This window comes from Triturus cristatus, chromosome 4_2 (genome assembly GCF_964204655.1).
Source record: "Triturus cristatus chromosome 4_2, aTriCri1.1, whole genome shotgun sequence".
NCBI classification, from domain to species: Eukaryota; Metazoa; Chordata; class Amphibia; order Caudata; family Salamandridae; genus Triturus; species Triturus cristatus.
In genome coordinates, this window is record NC_140586.1 from 657,905,160 (window position 1) to 657,924,759 (window position 19,600).

A 19,600-nucleotide genomic window follows, 5' to 3' on the forward strand; every position below is an offset into this window, starting at 1 on the left:
ATTATACTAAAAAACAAACCTCTAAAAAACAAACAAATCCAATATACTAAATATGAATAGGGAGCCTCAGACCACACCTTAAATGGTTTTTGTTGTCCCTTCTCTAAATCAAACTTTAAACCACATGTAAATAAAAACAGGACTGAGATTTTTGGCCAGTTGCAGTGTCATTCAAAGCAATCGCCTCTTCCCACAACTATTCAATATACATTTAAACCCACTCCTTGATATACTGGAAGATGGACCAAATGTGATCTATTTAAGGCTGTTAAAAGTGTGGGACGGTTCCAAGACTCATGTAAGGCTAACTTTCAATTGGGCAGCATATTACTCTATTGTTAAAGGCATGCAGTTTATTAACGGTTAGAAGTTGTACACAAATGTATTTAATCAGAACACAAGTCCTTGCAGCTGGATAAAATCTCCCTAATTAAACCTTGTGAGGAGCATGACATCTGGTATGTGCATTGTGGAAATAAATGTAGGAACATGGGGTGTTTGTCCAATTGTTCCCAATAGTGTTTTATTGTGATCTATATAAATATATTGCTAAAAGATTCTTTACATACACCCCAAATTTGGGAACTAACTGAACACAAAAGCAGACTAGGAGCATAAGGTACAATAGATCAGCAGAGAAAGAGGAGATTGGGATTCTAGAACAATTACATTTGGAATAGATTAGATGAGTCTTCAGTACCTTGCAGAAAGACCGGGGAAAACTTGTCATGTATAACTATTTGAGTAGTTTGTTCGAGATTCTTGGTTAAATAACATTCATTACCAACCCAATGGAATGTATTAATCTATTTTTATTTTAATACATTTTTCTGTGTCATTTGAAAGCTTTACTAACCAAGTTGTAAAACCTTCATACTTCTGGAGCTTTCCTGTACTCAGCAGTGTGCTATACAGCAATAAAAAATTCAACCAAAATATAAAAACAAAAACCAACATATTTTCTTTAGCTTAGGAGAAATAGTTTTGCATCATGTTATGGTGTGCCCACTTCCTCGGAGGTAAGAGAGGCGTGTGTTTTACTCTATACACTTTAGGTTGGAAAGAAAACCGGAGTTCAAAGTCCAATTTTGGAATTGCAGAAAAATCACATTTTTAGAAGAAAATAAAATCAAGATGCTTAACACATTACAGATTATTGGTGCCTGATTAAGACGTATATGCTTATAAACACAGTCACCTCACAAACTTAATAGTTCATTCTCACAAAACATCTTGAGTTTCTAGTGTCCTCCTTATCGATATTCTCTGTTGTATATATCACATGACTAACAGCATAGTCTTCAATCGCTACCCTAGAGACAATACATCCAGTATTAAATCTCTTCTTACCTCGAGTGGACAAAAACGATGTTATTCAATGTGCGCCCAACTATTTGAAGGACCAGGCCACAATCAACTGTCAGAACTTCTATTGTGCATGATGGGACAAAGGGAAACAGTGAACACTGCCCATCAACAATCATAAAGCATACTCGTGTTTTTTTAGGTCTCGCCTGACCCAGCGCATGCGCTGGTCTGGCGACCCAGCGCATGCGCTGGTCTGGCGAGACTTATTGAGAGGGCTCCAAAAAGTGCTACCAGGCCGGCCTAGAGCCACAGTGCATGTGCGCGGGCGCGCGCGCCGCGCTTTACCGCGATTACTTTCCGTTTCGCGGCCGCACGGCCGCTTTGATGTTTGATCGTGATCGCAATTGCGATCACTTTCACTTTCACGGCACGGCCGCTTTGCATAGCCAATAGGTCTCGCTTTTGGGACCTTATAAGTATTTAGTTATGCAACTGTTGCATGGCTAAACACTTATAAGGTCCCAAAGGCGAGACCTATTGGCTATGTCAATGCTTGTTTTTCACTTCCAGGGGGGTCCAGTAGCAGCAGTCTGGGCAATCCAGGAGGTATGGGGCAGTGTGGCTTTAAACACAGGAGTTGTGTTATCATACCACTCAGAAACAGACTGATGCAACCAGGACTCCTCTCTATGCTGTGCATGAAGTTGCACTAACAGTTCAACTCCATGGTTCAATTGCAAAGGTCAATTTAGCCTCTTCTGAATGGCTAAAGGACAACACTATTTTTACAATGTCTCGTTTATGTTCACGCTTCCTCTAGAAGTGGCGCAAACAGGTGTGTGAGTGTAGGGTCCAATTTTTTTGATCTCTGATGACATGGTTTCTTCCATGGTCTACTTCCGGAGATCCCAAACAAGTGCATTGTAAATGCCAATACCCAAAAAAACAACTACCCCAATTCAAGCGATTCCCCACTAGCCCTTCAGCCCCATCTCCAAACTAGGATTCCTTCTCAAGTGCTATACCCTGCCAAGATTTGTGACTCAGACATGCATCACAATGTGTGAGGCTTAAGATCTGTATATGTTTATCAAGAGGCCTCCATCTCAAGCACGTCACGTCACCCCTCCCATTTCCTCAATTCTGCAGCATCTTGACACTGCCAGTAATGCATGAAATGCATTTCTGTAACCCACACAGGCATTCTGGGGGAATGGTACAAAATGCACAGATCTGATCCACCAATAAGTTGCTTCGGGCATTAGGTTCACAAACTGCAGGGATTTTTCAAATGAGAATACACTTCATAGGTGCTTTTATAAACGCATTTGAAATACCAGAAGAAAAATAAGTCTTTGTTTAATTCTTTTTAATGAAATCTAAACCAGATGTTACATATAGCCCTGCAGTTATAATAAAAACATTTTTTTTTTAAATCAGTCTCTGAAGGGTAACGACCAGTGCTGTATAGAGGCGGCTGAAGCCTATTTACAGACATTCCTTTCCTTCTAGCTCCTTTCATCCCAATTTATTTTATAGTGCCATTTCAAAACTGCAAAAGTCGGAGTTACATTCTCATAAAACCCAAATGTTGAGATAGGAAACAAACACTGCTCCCATCTACCGGGTAATAATTGGTTTTGCCCAGTTACATTAGTTAACATTAAAGCATTACAGCGCTAAAATAGTGTAAAAAAATGGCAATATTTTATATTCTAAGATCCAACACTAACGTTAACGAGCGGCCATTATAAAATCATATTACACGTCTTATGTAGTGTCCTAACTCACAATTTGGCTGGGATAATTGCATCAATCAGTATTACTGCTAACAATTACTGTCTGAAATAAAAAAGGACTCATCTTGGATAGTGAAACACAAAAAATGAAATTTAAACTCCATCTCCTAAAATTATATTGCCATTAACACAATTACAGTTGTGAGTTTTGCAAATGGCATCACGGTCCAGCTTATCCATTGTTAAAAATATTAAAATCTTTAAAAGAAAAAAAAACATTTTAGTGTTGCTTGTGTTTTTCTGCGGGTGAATGTCCTCCTGGAAAACTGCCCAGATTCAGTGATAAAGCGTCTCTAAAGCAAGACAAACTCATCGGTGTTAAATCTTTGTAATCGCGAGCTTTCATCCTGGCACAAAACGTGATGTTGTTCATGGGCTGGGGTGCAGTCAAAATCATAGTCCCTGGAATGACCTTTTACGAAGGTAAATAAAGGATATTTCTCTTTGGGTGAAGAATGCAGCACCTAGAATGGAACAACCAGAACATTAATGTAATGTATATAAAAACATGAAAGCAGTGCAGTACCAAATGTTATCTGTGCCAGCCCACATCACAATTGGATTACAGGCGAACACAGCTCTATACTGGATTATCACAAAGAAGCTTTCTTGACAAGAAACATCCGGCTGATGGACAATTTTCTATTAAAAAGAATTCTGATAAAATAAGTGCAGCTGCTGTAAGTAAACGGTTTACCAATAGCATAAGAAATAAAGCATACCAGGCTGGACTGGTCTAGTCTTTCCGCCTTGGAAATGTCTGGGCTTAAGAATAAGCTTTTAAACATTTGTTCTTGGGTCTGGCTTATGGGAGAGCTTCAGCTCAGTCCCACAAATGGTGAATCGCCAAGACCCGATGTCAGTGGACTTGCAGGGTAATTGCGGGGGTACGTCCTTCATAGGCTGAGTACGAATAGAACTTTAACATATCGGGCTCTATTTCTCGCGATCACCTGAGTTACACTGACTGGGCTTACATTTTCCTAGTGGTTGTGCCTGATTTTTTTTATTCAACTACAAGGGGATATTTTCTTCTGAGATGTTGCGAGGCTCATCACCCTGCCTAAGACATACGGGCTCATCAGGGGCCTTGTAATAAGCCTCATTAGTTGTTACTTTTCTTCCCCTTTACTTCAGTAGCCTTTGTGCTGTTTGCTTCAGTAGGCTTAGTGCGGTTCTGCAAAGATCAAAAAAGGGGGGGAATGGACCACTTGTACCTGTGTCACCAGGGTAAAAAAAGATTGGTACCTTTCATAAAAAACCCTCATACACATATGTGGGTGGGAAGGCGGTATATCTTGGTTCTCCGCCTAATCGTAACGTGACCGCATCATCATAGGGTTGTCTTTTGGTATGCTGACCTCCACCTGGAGGTGAAACCACTGGTATTACAGAGACCAAATAAAGGGGGAAAATAAAGTGCTCAGTGTGAAGTGAGGTTAACATTCTTTCTGCATCCTCATTTTGGTAAATTTATTGATTATGTGGGGATGTAGAAGAAGTTAAAACAAAGGGTGTGCATGTGTAGATCGTGCTACTAATCTTACACACTAGTGAAGTCCATATGTGAGGTCGACATGTTTCAGCCCCATTATGCCCAGCCGGGTCTAGGGGGCTTTCTTCAGCACCAGTGAAAGTGAGCTGTTGCTATTGCGCGGCACTTAGGAGTCGATTATATTTTAATCACTCAATGTCTCAGGTCAAAAAGTACCTATAGTTTTTTGGAAACAAAGGACAGAAAACAGTGAAAACAGTTCCTACAGTGCTTTCTGTCTTCACTTGCGAGATGCTGCAAAATTAATCGTTACAATGGGTCAGAATTATTGACCTCATGCTTTTCAGCAATTGAAAAGTATCTATTCATTACTACGTTACAACACAAGAGGTAGTTTTCAGAATTAAAATGACATTGTTCGAAAGAGGGGGGCATGTTGTGTCTCACGTTTGTATCAAAAGAATCTACGAACTAGGTTGTTGTGCCATCATGCTTCTATATAGTCGGTATGGGGAGAGGCAAATGGTAACTGAAATTTATGTTTAGTAACCCTTTTGAAGTGTAATGACTATGGCTTAATCAGCGTGCATTGGTTTGCATTAGAGTAGCACACTGTTGTTTGATGCGATGACTGTTGTCTAATTTAAAGGGCTCTCAACTCTGTTGGTAATAGACAGGATAGCGCACACTGATTTACGCATTAAAACTTCCATGAAAACAAATGATGGTTTCTAGTAGCAGCCGCCATTGGTGGTGACGTGGCCATATACTAAAAAAACGGCAGGGAAAAGTTGACGCATGACGGTTTCATTATTACAAATGCTCAAATTACCTCAGAATCCTTGTTGGGGACTTCCACGGGGGGACCGGCAAGATTCTCCCAGCTTTCTATCGTTGGGAAAAAGGCTGTTAGTGTTTACTTTACCCAAGTCTGGCGTAGGAGCTTTTCTTTTTTGCTCTCCTCACCTGCAGCTGCAGGAGTCCTTACTTGTGCTCGCTCTGGAATCGGTGTCCTCGGTGACGTGGGCCCGTTCCGAGCAGGAATTTATTGTAATTTATTGTAATTGCCATAATGTGAAGACTTGATGTGAAGTGCTTAGTATGCAAACAATAAAAGACGATATTATAGAGAGGGTACATATTTCCTCACTGTGATAAAAATCGTATGCGATAGTTGAGTAATTTTGAATAGTGAGTTCGGTTCTGAGAACACCAGCATTTTTTATGTTATGTCTTAGTGACAGTCAGGTTAGAATATTGTGAGTTTGACGCAGTGTTCCTAAATAGCCGACTTAAGGGCCCATGTCGTGTTGTGTTGTCGGTAAAAAAAATTATGGTGGGGGGGCACTATTTGAGGTCATCAAGTAATTAGTGTTATTGTTAATAAGGTATTATATATGGTGCCAGGGTATGTCGTCGTTCAGTCCTTGAACATTCGTCTGTAGGCGATGGACCCAACGTTGTTCTTTTTCATAAAGTACTTGTTCCGCATTGTGACTCTTGGTAGTGAGCATTTCGATAACTGTCCAGCTCAGTTAATCTATTGTGTGATTGGAATCAATATAGTGTTTACTCATTTTTGTTGTTGCTCTCTTGCATTTAATGTTGCTCTTGTGTTCGCCAATCCATAATTTAACTTTACAGCTGGTCATCCCAAAATACCTCAGGCCACAGGGGCACGTGATCATGTAGATCACGTGACTTGAATTACAATTAGTGTGTTGCCGCTGTGTCCATAATCAGATTTTCGGAGAGTTGTAAAGTTTTTGTTGCCGTAGTTAGCTTGCAAACTGCACAAGAGCCGCATGGGTAGTGTCCGGTAATTGGAGGCATGTTCCAGGATGCAGTAATGCTTTCCACTTGGGTTCTGGGTGCAGGACGTGTGTGCACCAGGATGTTTTTCAGGTTTCTTGTTCTTTTATTGACAAATCTTGGTTTCGGCCATTTCAGGCTGCCTGAGGTGAAAAACTTCCAGTTTTTGTTGATGATCTTCTTGACTGCGTTGGTTGCTGTATTGTAAGTTGTAACACAAGTGACCATATTTTCAGGGGGTTCCTTCGGCATTGTGTTCAAAAGGCAATCTCTTGGTTGGTGTCTTGCTCTTTTTTGGCATTTATGTATAGTTCCTTTTGGGTAATCTCTTCGTGCCAGTTTTTGGGTCAAGTCATTTGCTTGTAATTTATAGTCACTTAATTTACTGCAGTTGCGTCTGAGACGTAAAAACTGGCTGTAAGGTAGGTTGTCCCTTAAGGTTCTTGGGTGGAAACTTTTGTAGGATAGTAGGCTGTTTTAAGCAGTGGATTTGTAGTATGTTTTTGTCTGGATGCTATTGTTCTCTACAAAGATGGTAATGTCCAGGAAATCTATCAGATGCATGGGTGAATTTAAGGCATTCATCTCTGGTATTGATCCAGTTGATGAAGCTCTGTAAATTCTGACCAGTGTCATTCCAAAACACGATGATATCGTCAATATATCGCTTCCAGAATAATACCTTGGAGAAGAAAGGATTCTGGTCATTCAGTATGTGTGGTTCTCAAAATTGCACACGTAGAGGCCTGCCACCGATGGTGCAAAAGTGCTGCCCATGGATGTTCCGTGGCACTGTACATATAGTGTCTCATTGTAGTCAAATACATTTTCGGTTAAGGCTAGTCTGCAGCATTCCAGAACAAAATGCCTCGGTGTTTTATATTCCCATTGTACAGAGAACAAGATGTTCTCTAGAGTCTCTAAAGTCTCTTTTTGTGGGAGACTCGTGTAGAGGCTCTCTACATCCCGGTCTACAAGGTACATCTCGTCGCTGTTGAAAGGTAGTCCTGTCAGTTGGTTGAGCAGGTCCCGGGTGTCTTTCAGGTATATCGGTGTTTTTTGAATCAGTGGTCTTAGGAACTGGTCAGCAAACTGGGGCAATGGTTCCAGTACTGAATCTATCCTGGAGACAATGGGTTATCCAGGTGGTGGGAATCTGTTTTTGTGTGTTTTCGGCAATGAGTAGAAGCATGTTACCTTGGGATTCTTTGTGATGAGGTAATCTGCCTCATTTTGTGTGATCCACGAGTTGAATTCCGCTTTTTCCACCATCAGGTCTATGGTGCGTTGTAATCTGGTCGTAGGGTCTGTCATGATCTTTTTGTAGAATTTATCGTCGGAGAGGAGATCCAGGCATTGTTTGTTGTATCCATCCTTATCCAGCAGGACTATGCCACCCCTTTGTCCGCGGGTTTAATTATTATGTTGTTATTCTTCCTGAGTTGGTCCAGTGCCTGTTGCTCACATTTTGTGATGTTGAAGAAGGGTTTCTTGAAGGTCTTGTGAACTTCCTCTGCTTCCTTCATGATTGCTTGTACAAAGGCGTGTATTTCTATAGGTACCAAATGTTTGGGAGGGCAGAAGGTCGATTTGCATCTCAGGTTGGTGTCGGTCTCCGGTGTGTGGTCATCCTTCCCAGTGAAGAAAGCTTTCAATTTTAGTTTCCTACAGAATTCTGCCAGTTCGCATCGTAGTTTGAAGGTGTCCAGTGTTGGAGTTGGGCCAAATCCCAAACCTTTGTTTAGAATCTGTACTTGATCTTCTGTTAGGGTGGTGTTCATCAAATTTACTATTAGCGATTCGCTGAGCTTGGTCCTGGTGTCTCCTTGGACATGCTGCATGTCAGTACTTGGCGTTGCTGTTCGCTCCAGGTTACTCCTTTCCTTCTTCCTCTTTGGGGATTTTGGCCTCTTCCTAAAAAAGGCGATTGTTGCATGTTCTGAGGTCCCATCAAAGCGCCCCTTGGTGGTATGGGTTCATCCAGCCATGATAATTGGGTAAGCATGGTTGGTACAGCGTAGTCATCTTTAGAATATGGATGCATTTTCTCTTGTGAGAAATGTTTGAGATCTTTTTCCCAGTTTCTGTATCTTATTCTAGGTGATAAAATCTTTTGTTTCATTTATCTCGCGGTTAATTTCTTCCAATCTTTTTTTATACACAGAAATGTGTACTGTTGTATTTCACTTTGCCTCACTTATTTGGATCTTTACCGTTAGAGCCTCTGATAGTCTTGTTGCCGTTTTTATTATTAGGACTAGATAGTCCTGTGTGCATCACCACGAGATAGAAGACCAGTCTTGGAGAAAAATGCGGGGGTCATTATGTACCCAGAGGCCTCTTGGGACAGCGTTGGCGTGGAGATATTCTGTCATGATAAGGCCATGTATAGCTGTTTTGCCCTGTTCTCTTTTTGTTTCAGTTAGTTCTTCCCATTTGTTTGTTTGAGCCAGAGTTTGTGTTAGTACATTGCTTTGAAATAGAGGGGCTGCTGATAGGATTTCACGGATATCCTCATCAGTGTAACTGAGGCCTGGGTTATCTGCCATGGTTGTTCATGTAGTAATAAGATGTGTTGGTCGGAGCTGTTCCGATTGTAGTTGTATATTTTCTAATCCTTTCAACTGAGATTGTTCCAGTGAGGATATGGATAGTCCGTAGTAGTGGTTAGCTCCCACAGCTGCACGCTGCTTTCACCGTATTTAATCACAAGGGGGAGGGAGGGAGAAACAATAATCCATTCAGCTTCCAGATAGAGTACAAAGATCAAAAAAGGGGGGGGGCGGAATGGACCACTTGTACTTGTGACACGAGGGTCAAAAAAGATTGGTACCTTTCATAAGAAACCCTCATACATGTACGTGCGGTTCTGGCCTTTGAAAGGTCTACAAACTCGAAGATTGTTGCAACGCTTTCCGTGGGCATCTTTTGGCTGTATGATGTCACAGACTTGCAGCTTTGATAGTTGTCTTGCTTGTCACCAAGTCTACCAAGTTGGCCTGCTCTTTTTCTTCCAGTAGCATCCTCTTCTGCCTCGCTCTTCTATCTGACATCTACTGCCACCGAGTTGCAGCCCTGAATACAGGCAGCACAAGAAGTGGGCTACCATGAGCTGCTGCAGGTCTCTGGGGATGGTGTCCCCTGTAAGACTTCAAACGCCTCCAGCACTAGTCTGAGGGGGCCTGCCAACCCCAGCCTTTGCAGGATTAAAAATATTACACTGCCTACATCACTTCTCTGTAGAATGCTACCCTACACTGCTGGTTTGTTAAATGTCCCAGCAGCACTGTGCCCATCTGTTCCCCAGGGCTTAAAAACATTTAAGTATAGCCCTGCATGGCAATCATTCATTCGATCACTGATACATTCACTCATCCATTCATTCATTTAGCCATCAACTGTCTACTGACTCATTCATAAATCAATTCTCACATCCATCCACCCCACACCCAATCCATCCATCCACTCTTTTTGCTACACACTGAACATATCAATTCACTTCTCACTAATCCACTTATCCCTTCATTTTCTGTCCCGTCTATTCACTAATAGTCTTACCCATCAACTCGCCCAACCACTCACAGATTTAGCTATCCATCCACCCTCTTATTCACCAACCCATCCATCCATCCATCCACAAATACACACACACAAACTCACCCATTCATATATTCATCAAGCCTAGCAATCACACATTTACACACATTCACCCATCAATAAACAGACACTCTCACCAATGATCAAGTCTGATCCAATATCAATTTCTGTGCTCGTTTTGTTTGCACTAATTAAGTGAATTTTCTACTAGGACAAATTGAATGTTTGATTAAAAGTTTCAGAAGTACAATGGGCTTCCAAAGATATTGTCCAAAGACTGAGAAAGATCTTCACTGGCAACACCATGAATTTAGGGGGAACATGGCTAATTTGTCGCAACAGCAGAAAATGGCAACCTGTTGCATAGACCTGTCTTGATATCTGGGAATAATAGTTAAGGAATATGCAAATAAAAAACTCTGTCACCTGGTAACAAATTTAACATGGAGATGAAGGAATTGATTTTTACTATTGTAGACAAGAGAGATATGTGTTCAGTTGTATGTACATCGCTTGACAGTCTCGGTGTGTGAAGCAAGCGTCCTGAGGCGGAAGCCGGGACATTTAGAACAGATTAGTATTGTTGGAAAATAAATTGTAAATTGTTTTAATCTCACTTGTTATTTTAGTAAAGCTCACTCGTGTCTGCTTTTAACTTCTTAAATTCCGCACTTTCTGTTCTGGGCACTCGAACCCCCGTTTGGAGGCGTTCCGTTCCCGAGGGTACCGCCATTTTGGGTTGGGAGCCGGCCGAGCAGTGCAGTGCTCCGCCCCTCCCGCCCTCCCTCCTTTAAAAACTTGGCGCTTCCTGCCGGAGACTGACTTGACAGTCTCGGTGTGTGAAGCAAGCGTCCTGAGGCGGAAGCCGGGACATTTAGAACAGATTAGTATTGTTGGAAAATAAATTGTAAATTGTTTTAATCTCACTTGTTATTTTAGTAAAGCTCACTCGTGTCTGCTTTTAACTTCTTAAATTCCGCACTTTCTGTTCTGGGCACTCGAACCCCCGTTTGGAGGCGTTCCGTTCCCGAGGGTACCGCTATTTTGGGTTGGGAGCCGGCCGAGCAGTGCAGTGCTCCGCCCCTCCCGCCCTTCCTCCTTTATATGGCCCCCCTCACGAGGAAGCGCAGCGGACGAGCGCAGCGGGCGCGCCGACGGCGCGCCGAAGGCGAGCCCGTCTGCGCCCGTCCGCGCCGGACCCGCGCCCAGGGCCAGCCCCCCTGCTGCTCCCACGCCTCACCCCTTACCCAGGCTTGTTTACAATACAGACAAACTGCTAGCACTAAACATCGTATCTCCCGGTAAGGACTGCAACATTTGGGAACCTGGGACCAATCACCCTCCCACACTCTCCCACTGCCCCAAGTGCTCGTCACATTTGCTCAAACCTCTTTGGCTACCAATTACGCAACTAAGAGACCAGTTCACCTGTCCAATAACCAACCACCCCCTGACTAAATGCCTCCTCCTTAATACAAGGTCTCTAGTTAAGCATAGCTTAGAAGTCGCCGAGTACATTCAGGACGCAGGCATAAAAATTGCTTTCATCACGGAAGCCTGGACCGACGCAGCATCAGGTCCAGATATAGTTAAAGCCACCCCACAGGACTTTATCTGCTACACCCAAAATAGGGACAAAAGGAGAGGGGGCGGCCTAGCCATTATATATCATAAAGACATCAGAGGCTCCTTTCAACCCGGTCCCTCTGACCTAGAGGAATCTCTGCTATTCAACTTTACCCTTTCTAATCACCAGTCTTTCATAGGATGCCTTGTTTATAGGCCCCCGGGCGAGAAAACTAGATTTCTAGCAGCCTTGAGTAAATTACTAGAAGCTGTAGCCTGCTCCCAAAGATTCACTCTTCTGGGTGATTTTAATTTCCATCTGGAAAGCAAAACATCTCCCGACACCCAGGATCTTATTGATCTTTTGACTGGGATCGACATGCCACAGTTAGTAATGGATCCTACTCACAGAGCAGGACACACCCTAGACGGGATCTTCTCTAGTCAGCTCAATTTGAAAGTCTCCTCGGTCCTACCAGTGTTCTGGTCTGACCATTCAGCAATCCACTTCTCTATTCCTCTCACCATTTATGAAAAACCAGTCAACAAGAGAAACACCCCGAAACTAGCGAGAAAATGGAAAAACATCACTGGGGACTCGCTAGATAACACACTAAACACTACATTACCCCCCCTTCCGAACAATGTGGAGGAAGCAGCTAAGACCTATACTACCTGGCTGGACCGGGCTTGTTTATTCTTAGCCCCCCCTAAAACCATCCACACCACTCGGGCCAAGCCTGCCGCCCCATGGCTCACAGATCAAATAAGGGAACATAAAATAAGGTGCAAAAAACTTGAAAAAATCTGGCGCATGCACTATAGAGCAGCTGACAAAAAAACGCTTAATTCGGAACAAAGGCGTTACAAGGAATCCATCCTTCAAGCGAAAAAAGCCTTTCTCACGAGACAGATAGAAGAGGCAACCAATACCCCTAAAGAACTCTTCCTCACGGTCGCTTCCTTAGCAAACCCCAAACCTATTGAAATCCCAGCAAGCCTCTCACTCTGCGAAAGCTTGGCGACCTTCTTTCGTGAAAAGGTGGAAAACATCTTTCTCCCCTTAGATAGTATAGTGATGACCTCTTCACCGAGGGAGGCCCTTGATCCCGCCAGACCTGAACCCACGCTTCTATATTTCCCGCCCATCACGGAAAAAGAAGTGAGAAGTCGCCTACTAAAAATTAAATCAGGCTCCCCTCATGATCCTTGCCCCACAACAATAACTAAACTTGCACCAGACGCAATTGCCAGGGGTCTCACCCCCCTCTTCAATCAGATGCTGGAGAAAGGGGAATATCCCTCTAGTTGGAAGCAAGCCTCCATCTTACCCCTGCTAAAAAAAAACAATCTTGACATCACGGAGATGAACAATTATCGCCCGATTGCCAGACTCCCACTCCCGGCCAAAATAATAGAAGGTTACTTGAATACACATCTTAGTGCCTTCCTCAATTCGGCGGATGTACTGGACTCTTCCCAACACGGCTTCCGAGAGGGGCACAGCACGGAATCCGCCCTGATCAAATCTATGGAAGATATCAGGCAGGTGATGGATACAGGGGGCAGAGCAGCTCTGATCCTATTAGACCTCTCGGCAGCCTTCGATACGGTCCACCATAAGCTTCTGGTGGACCGGTTGAGGGCATGTGGAATTCAGGGTAAGGCTTTAAAAATCTTACAAGCATTCCTGTCTGACAGATCCCAGACAGTGGTGCTGGGCGGCCACGAATCTCACTCCTTTGCGCTTCCTTGCGGAGTTCCTCAGGGGTCTTCGTTAAGCCCAACCCTTTTTAATGTATATGTGTCCACCCTCGCCCCGGTGATTCGATCATTCGGCTTTCAACTCACGGCGTACGCCGATGATACACAGATTGTGGTGTCCCTCCTTCCCGGTAACACAGAAAATACCGCCGATAGATTCAGAAACTGCATGCTTGAAGTTGGCAGCTGGATGGCACAAAGCTGCCTTAAGCTGAACTCCTCAAAAACCGAGGTTCTGCTCTTTGGGGACAGAGACAACTTTTGGTCCCCGAGATGGTGGCCAGACGAAATGGGACCTCTCCCAGTTCCGGTGGACAAAGTGAGAAATCTCGGTATTCTGGTGGATACCTCCCTGACCTTTAAAGCCCAGGTGAATGCTCTTTCCTCCTCCCTCCATTTCATACTCAAAACCATCAGGAAAATATTGCCTTATCTTGAGAAGAAACACAGGAAAACAATAGTTACGGGTCTAGTGCTCTCACGCCTAGACTACTGTAACAGCCTGATGCTAAACGCCCAGCAGAGCGTATTAAGTAAACTCCAGCTTCTGCAAAATGCAGCTGCTCGCCTTATCACTGACACACCCAAATTTGCCTCGGTATCTCAGGAGCTGGTCAAGCTTCATTGGCTGCCGGTCCGTAAAAGAATCATTTTCAAGGCAGTCTGTATGGTCTTTAAGGCCCTCCACGATTCGGGACCTAGGCACTTGAAATCTCTTTTCCGCTGGCATAAACCAGCAAGAACCCTGAGGTCAGGACAACTGGCGCTGGTCACGGTCCCCAGAATTAAAAGAGCTCGCTGGGGAGGCAGGAGTTTTTCTCTTGGGGCCGCAGAGGCCTGGAATAAACTTCCACTTGCGCTTAGACAAATCCAGAATCTGATGGCCTTTAGAAAAGGTCTAAAAACATGGCTCTTCACTCAGTAAGCACGCTTCAACACACCAGTCTATCTTTCTAGCGCCAGGACACCTCCGGGTATCAGAGCGCTCTATAAATGTGCAAAATAAATAAATAAATAAATAAATAAATAAATAAATAAATAAATAAATAAATATGTTAAATTACATCAGTTACATCACTCAGGTAGTGACTGCAGGAATAAATATTGTTAAACAAGGAATTCCTATATGCAGCAGCAGAGGAAATTAATTGAATACTCGCAGTAACTGGGTGGAAGGGAGGGGTAGATTTTATACTTCTCCTTTAAGTGCAGCTAAACAATTGCACTTGTGTCTTAAAGACCTAAAGCCTCATATGATGCTTGCTGGTGACAGACCTCAACCAACATGATTGCTTAGGACTCAAGGAAAAGGAACAATATGAACAAGGTTCTTCCAGAAGAGACTCTACAGAAGTGTTGGCATGTTGCAAATTCCTGTTGTATTTCAAAGATATTACATTTGGAATTTTCTATTTCTGAGGATTCCTGGATAGCGTTTCTACTGAAATTATATGGACTGATAACTTTGGCATCTTATTTAGGAACTTTTGACGTATTACCAGTAGAGGAGGAATTTGTGTAGGATACGTCTTCAGAATCAAATAATGAGATGCTTATCTGTGTCAGTATCAAGGATCACAGGTCCAGGCAAATCACTTTGTGTCCTGTTATAAAGTCTCGCAATATGCCCCACAACTGCAGGGGTTATTCCAGATAGTTAGAAGGGAGCTACCATTAAGCCAATGTATGAAAACGAGCAAAAAACAGTCTTGCAAAATATAATTTATTTTGTATTTTAAATGGGTTAGTCATCTTGTAGACAAAAATGATCCTGGCTAGGTATGGCTATATACAACAAACTGAAACCATATGAACAGAGGCGTTTTTGCCGAGTATACAGTACGGTCAACCATGGCTTTGCCCTAAGAGCAATATGGCCGAAAATAGGTGAAGCATGCTAGCTAAGAGGTTATTTAGCGGCTTCATCGATCTTTAGGCAGCTTTTGATATGGTTGACAGGGAAGTGCTCGGGTCAGTCTATGGAGACTGTATAGTGATAGGCCTGCTGGCCATAATTCAAGTCATACATGACCATAAATGTGTTCAAGTAAAACTTGATAATTTTGGTTGAATCTATGCATGGAAGCATACTTTGAAAAAGAGAATGGCCTACAACAGGGATGTGCTTTGGCCCTAGCCTAGTTTGGGCGTTATCTCTTACAGTTGCCCAAGTCTTTCAATGATAAGGGCTTGTTCTATCCTGCCATCTATAAAATGACAGTGCAAGTCACAAAATGGGTTTTCGAACTCATTCTCAATCACAATTGGAAGGGTGCCTAAAAGGGGTTTCCTCTCTTAGCTATAATGGCATGTATCAATGGTTTGCAAACACAACTGCAAAATATTGACCAGTTGCTAACACCTCAAATGGGTTGGCAATTGATTTGCAACGGGAAGCTGTCCTTTTGAGACAGCTTGCACCTTGGAAATCATGTCGGGTGGTATGGGCGGAAGCAGTACAGTTGTCCGTGGGACCACTGTCTGCTTTACTTTATGTTTTCCCCACAAATAAACTTTTGATTAAGCTCCATCTGTCCCTTTATGAGGCACAGGTGCTTTAAAAAGAAAGTTATCCAACTGTGAATGCAGGAATGGAAGTCTGCTGCTCCTTGCAGGCCACCATCCCTGCTTATGTAGCCAACCACATAGGGTGGAAAATTGTGCCCTGACTAATTAATATTTATTATACAGTTCATTTTACAACATAATCTATTAGTACATAGGCCGCATTGCAAATTGCATCTGTTTGCAAACCAACTGTTCTGGGTCGGAAAAGAGGGATACTACATTGGGCCCCATGTCCTTTTCTGCTAAAACAGGAAAAGTCAACGTTCTGTGTCTGCTTTATAGAGTTGATTTTGTATTTTTAGGCTATTCATTCGTGGGCTTTCAGAGAAAATGAGATTTAATTCATTGTGAGCAGAATAAGTTCAATGTTTACGTGGAAAACTAACAAGTGATTACCTTTGGTGGTAAAAAATAAAAATCATTCTGATCATTATACAGCCGAAATGGGAACTGGTGAAGTCACAAAGGTACACTGGAATGACTCAAAGCAAAGCTACATTTTACTGACTACATAAATATTTTTGAAGAAAGGTCGTTTTAAGTAAAGGGTGTGCTACTTGAATGTAATCAAGGGTGCAGTGGTCCATCAATGTTCGCTTTCTTGCAGGTTTTTAAGAAAACAAAATCCTTCAGGTCTTCACAGGCAGAATTTATCAGTACAGCTGATAGAATTGACTGGGAAAAAGGTAAAGCAGCAATAGTCATGTGGTTGGTGGGTCTGACACTGAATGCAACCCTGTGAGCAGGAGGCTAGAGTGGAACTTAACTATTCTTTAAACAGCAGATCATTGCCACCCAGCTAGGTATGCTCAACGATCCAAACTATTGAGAAACTTTTCAAAGTTTCTTAGAATGCATTGATTAAGGGGAAAACACAGATTGGAAAAGGATCTATGCAGCATACATCTAAAATAATATCCATTTTTGAAAGTAGATTTCCCATGACAAAAGTGTTTCGGGATAACATTTCAATTGGGTTAATGCTGAGTAGGACCAAGGGTGCAAGGTATGTTTTGGGTGAAGAGTCAATTCGCTGCTAAAGAACGTACTTCAGCATTTGCATATCTAAGCAGTGCTCCATCAGGCACCTTTGTGGTGAACTATTCCGTTTGCGTGTCCATATAAACCCTATTTGAAAAATAGGTGTCTGTGAATGATATTGCTAAGACAAGGGAAAGCTGTTTGTGTGATGACAACGTAAAGCCAAATATTGTTCGCATTCTCTTTTGAAGTACAACTATGAAGCTTTCTGCAAACTATAGTAATAAAATATGGGCTTCAATCACACTTGAATGCAATACATCTGATTGGGTGTATGAAATCTTACAAAGCTGCTAATTTATTGCGGACATATTTAAGAAAGTTTTTCAAAAATCCGAGATAAAATAATGGTATTTTTAAATAAAAAATGACTTGTCAATTAAATTCACTTACATTTTAAGTTATATTTTGAATACATTTTAGCAGAAGTACACCTTACTACAAGAAAAGTTGCAGGGTTCAACCTAAATGTTTTAATTCGAGTTCTGAGAGGGAAGAGGATTATCTACTCCAAACCAAGGAGGTGATTAGCATCAAAACTGAGTGCAAGTACAGATACACAACCAAAAGTGATTTTTTTTTTTTTTTTTTTTTTTAAATTATTTTTATTGCAGGAATCAGTAAATCGTTACATGATCGGCCAACATTATATCTCAAACCAAAGCATTGAAACACAGCCCTCCATCCCCCTCCGGATGTTGCTTACACAGCCATTCAGCCCACAACCCTGGGGGTCGGGCGGCGAAATTCAATGGGGGCTCCGGAGGATGTCGGTTGGCCCGGAAGATCCATTGACCTTCATCTGCTTTTCTAAACAAGCCTATAACTCCAAAAGAACCCCCCACCCTCAAAACACCCCAATCCCAGGAAAACCCCTCCCCCCCCCCCCGCCATCAGCGCGCGGCATCAACCGCAACCGGATCTTCTAGAGGACCCATAGGGAAAACCAATAAAGCTGAGAGGTGCAACCATCTAATGGGACTCGGGGCGCGCCGCTTCCTCACGTTCGGCGTCGCCGGGGGCGCAATAATCCCTAAGGGCCTGCACTAGCATCTCCCACTCCAGCGCTGTCTCCTCGGCCTTCTCGTTACGCTGCCTCCAAGCTAGCTGGTATCTAAGCGTGCTCTCCCCTGCTGCCCACTTCAAAAATTCGCTGTGCCACCGGCTCCCCGTCGGGCCGGCCCGTGCCTTCCAGTTCCTGGTCACCTCCCGTTTAGCAAGGAGCAGCCCCAAATCAATGAATTTACTAGATATTTTATTCTTGGGGGTATGAGGGAACCAGTGCAGGAGACCCACCGCCGCATCCAACGAAAGGGATCGCCCCGTCGTCTCCTCCAGGGTCTTCCCCACTTCCTCCCAATAGGCCGACAGTCCCGGGCAGGCCCACAGCATGTGGAGAAGGTCCGCCTCCTGGGCCGGGCACCTGGGGCACTCCGCCGATGCCGTAGCAAAATATCGCCTGATTTTCACCGGGGTCAAATATGCTCTATGGAGCACATAATAATGGACTAATTGAAAGCGGGCGTGGCGTGTGCCCTTCCAGGCTCGCCGCACCAACTGAGCCCAGGTCGTCTCCGGGATCTCCCTGCCAATGTCCTCCTCCCATCGGTTTCTCAGGGTGGTGAGGGGAGCCAGCCCCTCGTTGAGCAGTCTACCGTAAAGGCAAGTGACCGCCCTTACCGTGCCCGCGGACATCATCACGTATTGGCACACCGGGGATAAAGGGGGTTCCGCCTGCCCGGACCGCCAGTGCGCCTGGATCGCTCGAACAAGGGCCGAGTGCAGCAAAAAGTCGCCGCGGGGAATCCCGAAGCGATCAATGAGCTCCTGGAATGGCAGGATCGTCCCGTCCTCATATAGATCACCGATGAGCTGCAGACCTGCGTCCTCCCAGGTCGCCAAGCGCGACCAATCACCCCCATGGGGCAAAGCCGTTAGCATCCCCAGCGGTATTTCGGGTGCATACGGCGTTCGCTGGTGGCCCCGGGCGTGAGCTCGGTTCCAGCACAGGCGAACGGTCCGCTCCTCCATTTACAAGTCCTGCAAGGCCAATCGTTGCCTCATCACTATGAAGGAGAGAACATGCCTGGCCATACCCGTACCCCTCCTATCCTCGGGGCCCCGGAACTCCCGAGCGATCTCCTGGGTGAAGGTCTGGAGCTGCGCCGCTAAGTAATACTTTTCGAATTCCGGCACCGCGAGCCCACCCTCCTCCTTCGGCCTCATCAGGGTCTTGAGGGCCACCCGCCGGCGGCCCGAGCCCCAGAGGAATCCGACTATCAGTGACCGTAATAGTCGAAACGTGGTCGGTGGGATCCAGATCGGTAGTGTCCGGAAATAATATAACATCCGGGGGAGCGCCACCATTTTAAGCAGAGCAATCCGCCCTGCCACCGAGAGCGGCAGCGTGGCCCAAAAGCCCATACTGCCTCGAAGTGCCCGGATGCCCCGGGCAATGTTCCCATCGAGGAGGCCAGAGGGTTCATGATAAACATACACCCCTAGATATTTGAAGCAGTCGGGTTCCCATCTAATCTCCCTACTTAAAGCAGGTGTAGGGGTGCCCCTGCGAATCGGGAAAAGACAAGTCTTAGTCCAATTCACTCGGAGGCCCGAGACCTCCCCAAACTCCGTGAGCGCCGTCGCAGCT

The 19,600-nt window shown here is 44.1% G+C and overlaps 1 protein-coding gene across 7 annotated transcripts in view; it reads right to left on the minus strand.

Moving 5' to 3' along the window:
- Positions 1-2,662: 2,662 nt before the first annotated feature.
- Positions 2,663-19,600, minus strand: part of ATG4C (autophagy related 4C cysteine peptidase) — a 266,766-nt gene continuing 249,828 nt past the window's right edge. For all 7 annotated transcript variants that reach the window (XM_085602413.1, XM_085602416.1, XM_085602418.1 and 4 more), the window contains one exon: positions 2,663-3,571. In XM_085602413.1, coding sequence (XP_085458539.1) covers positions 3,401-3,571 — 171 coding nt within the window. In that variant the 3' untranslated portion in view covers positions 2,663-3,400. The remainder of the gene's footprint in view (positions 3,572-19,600) is intronic.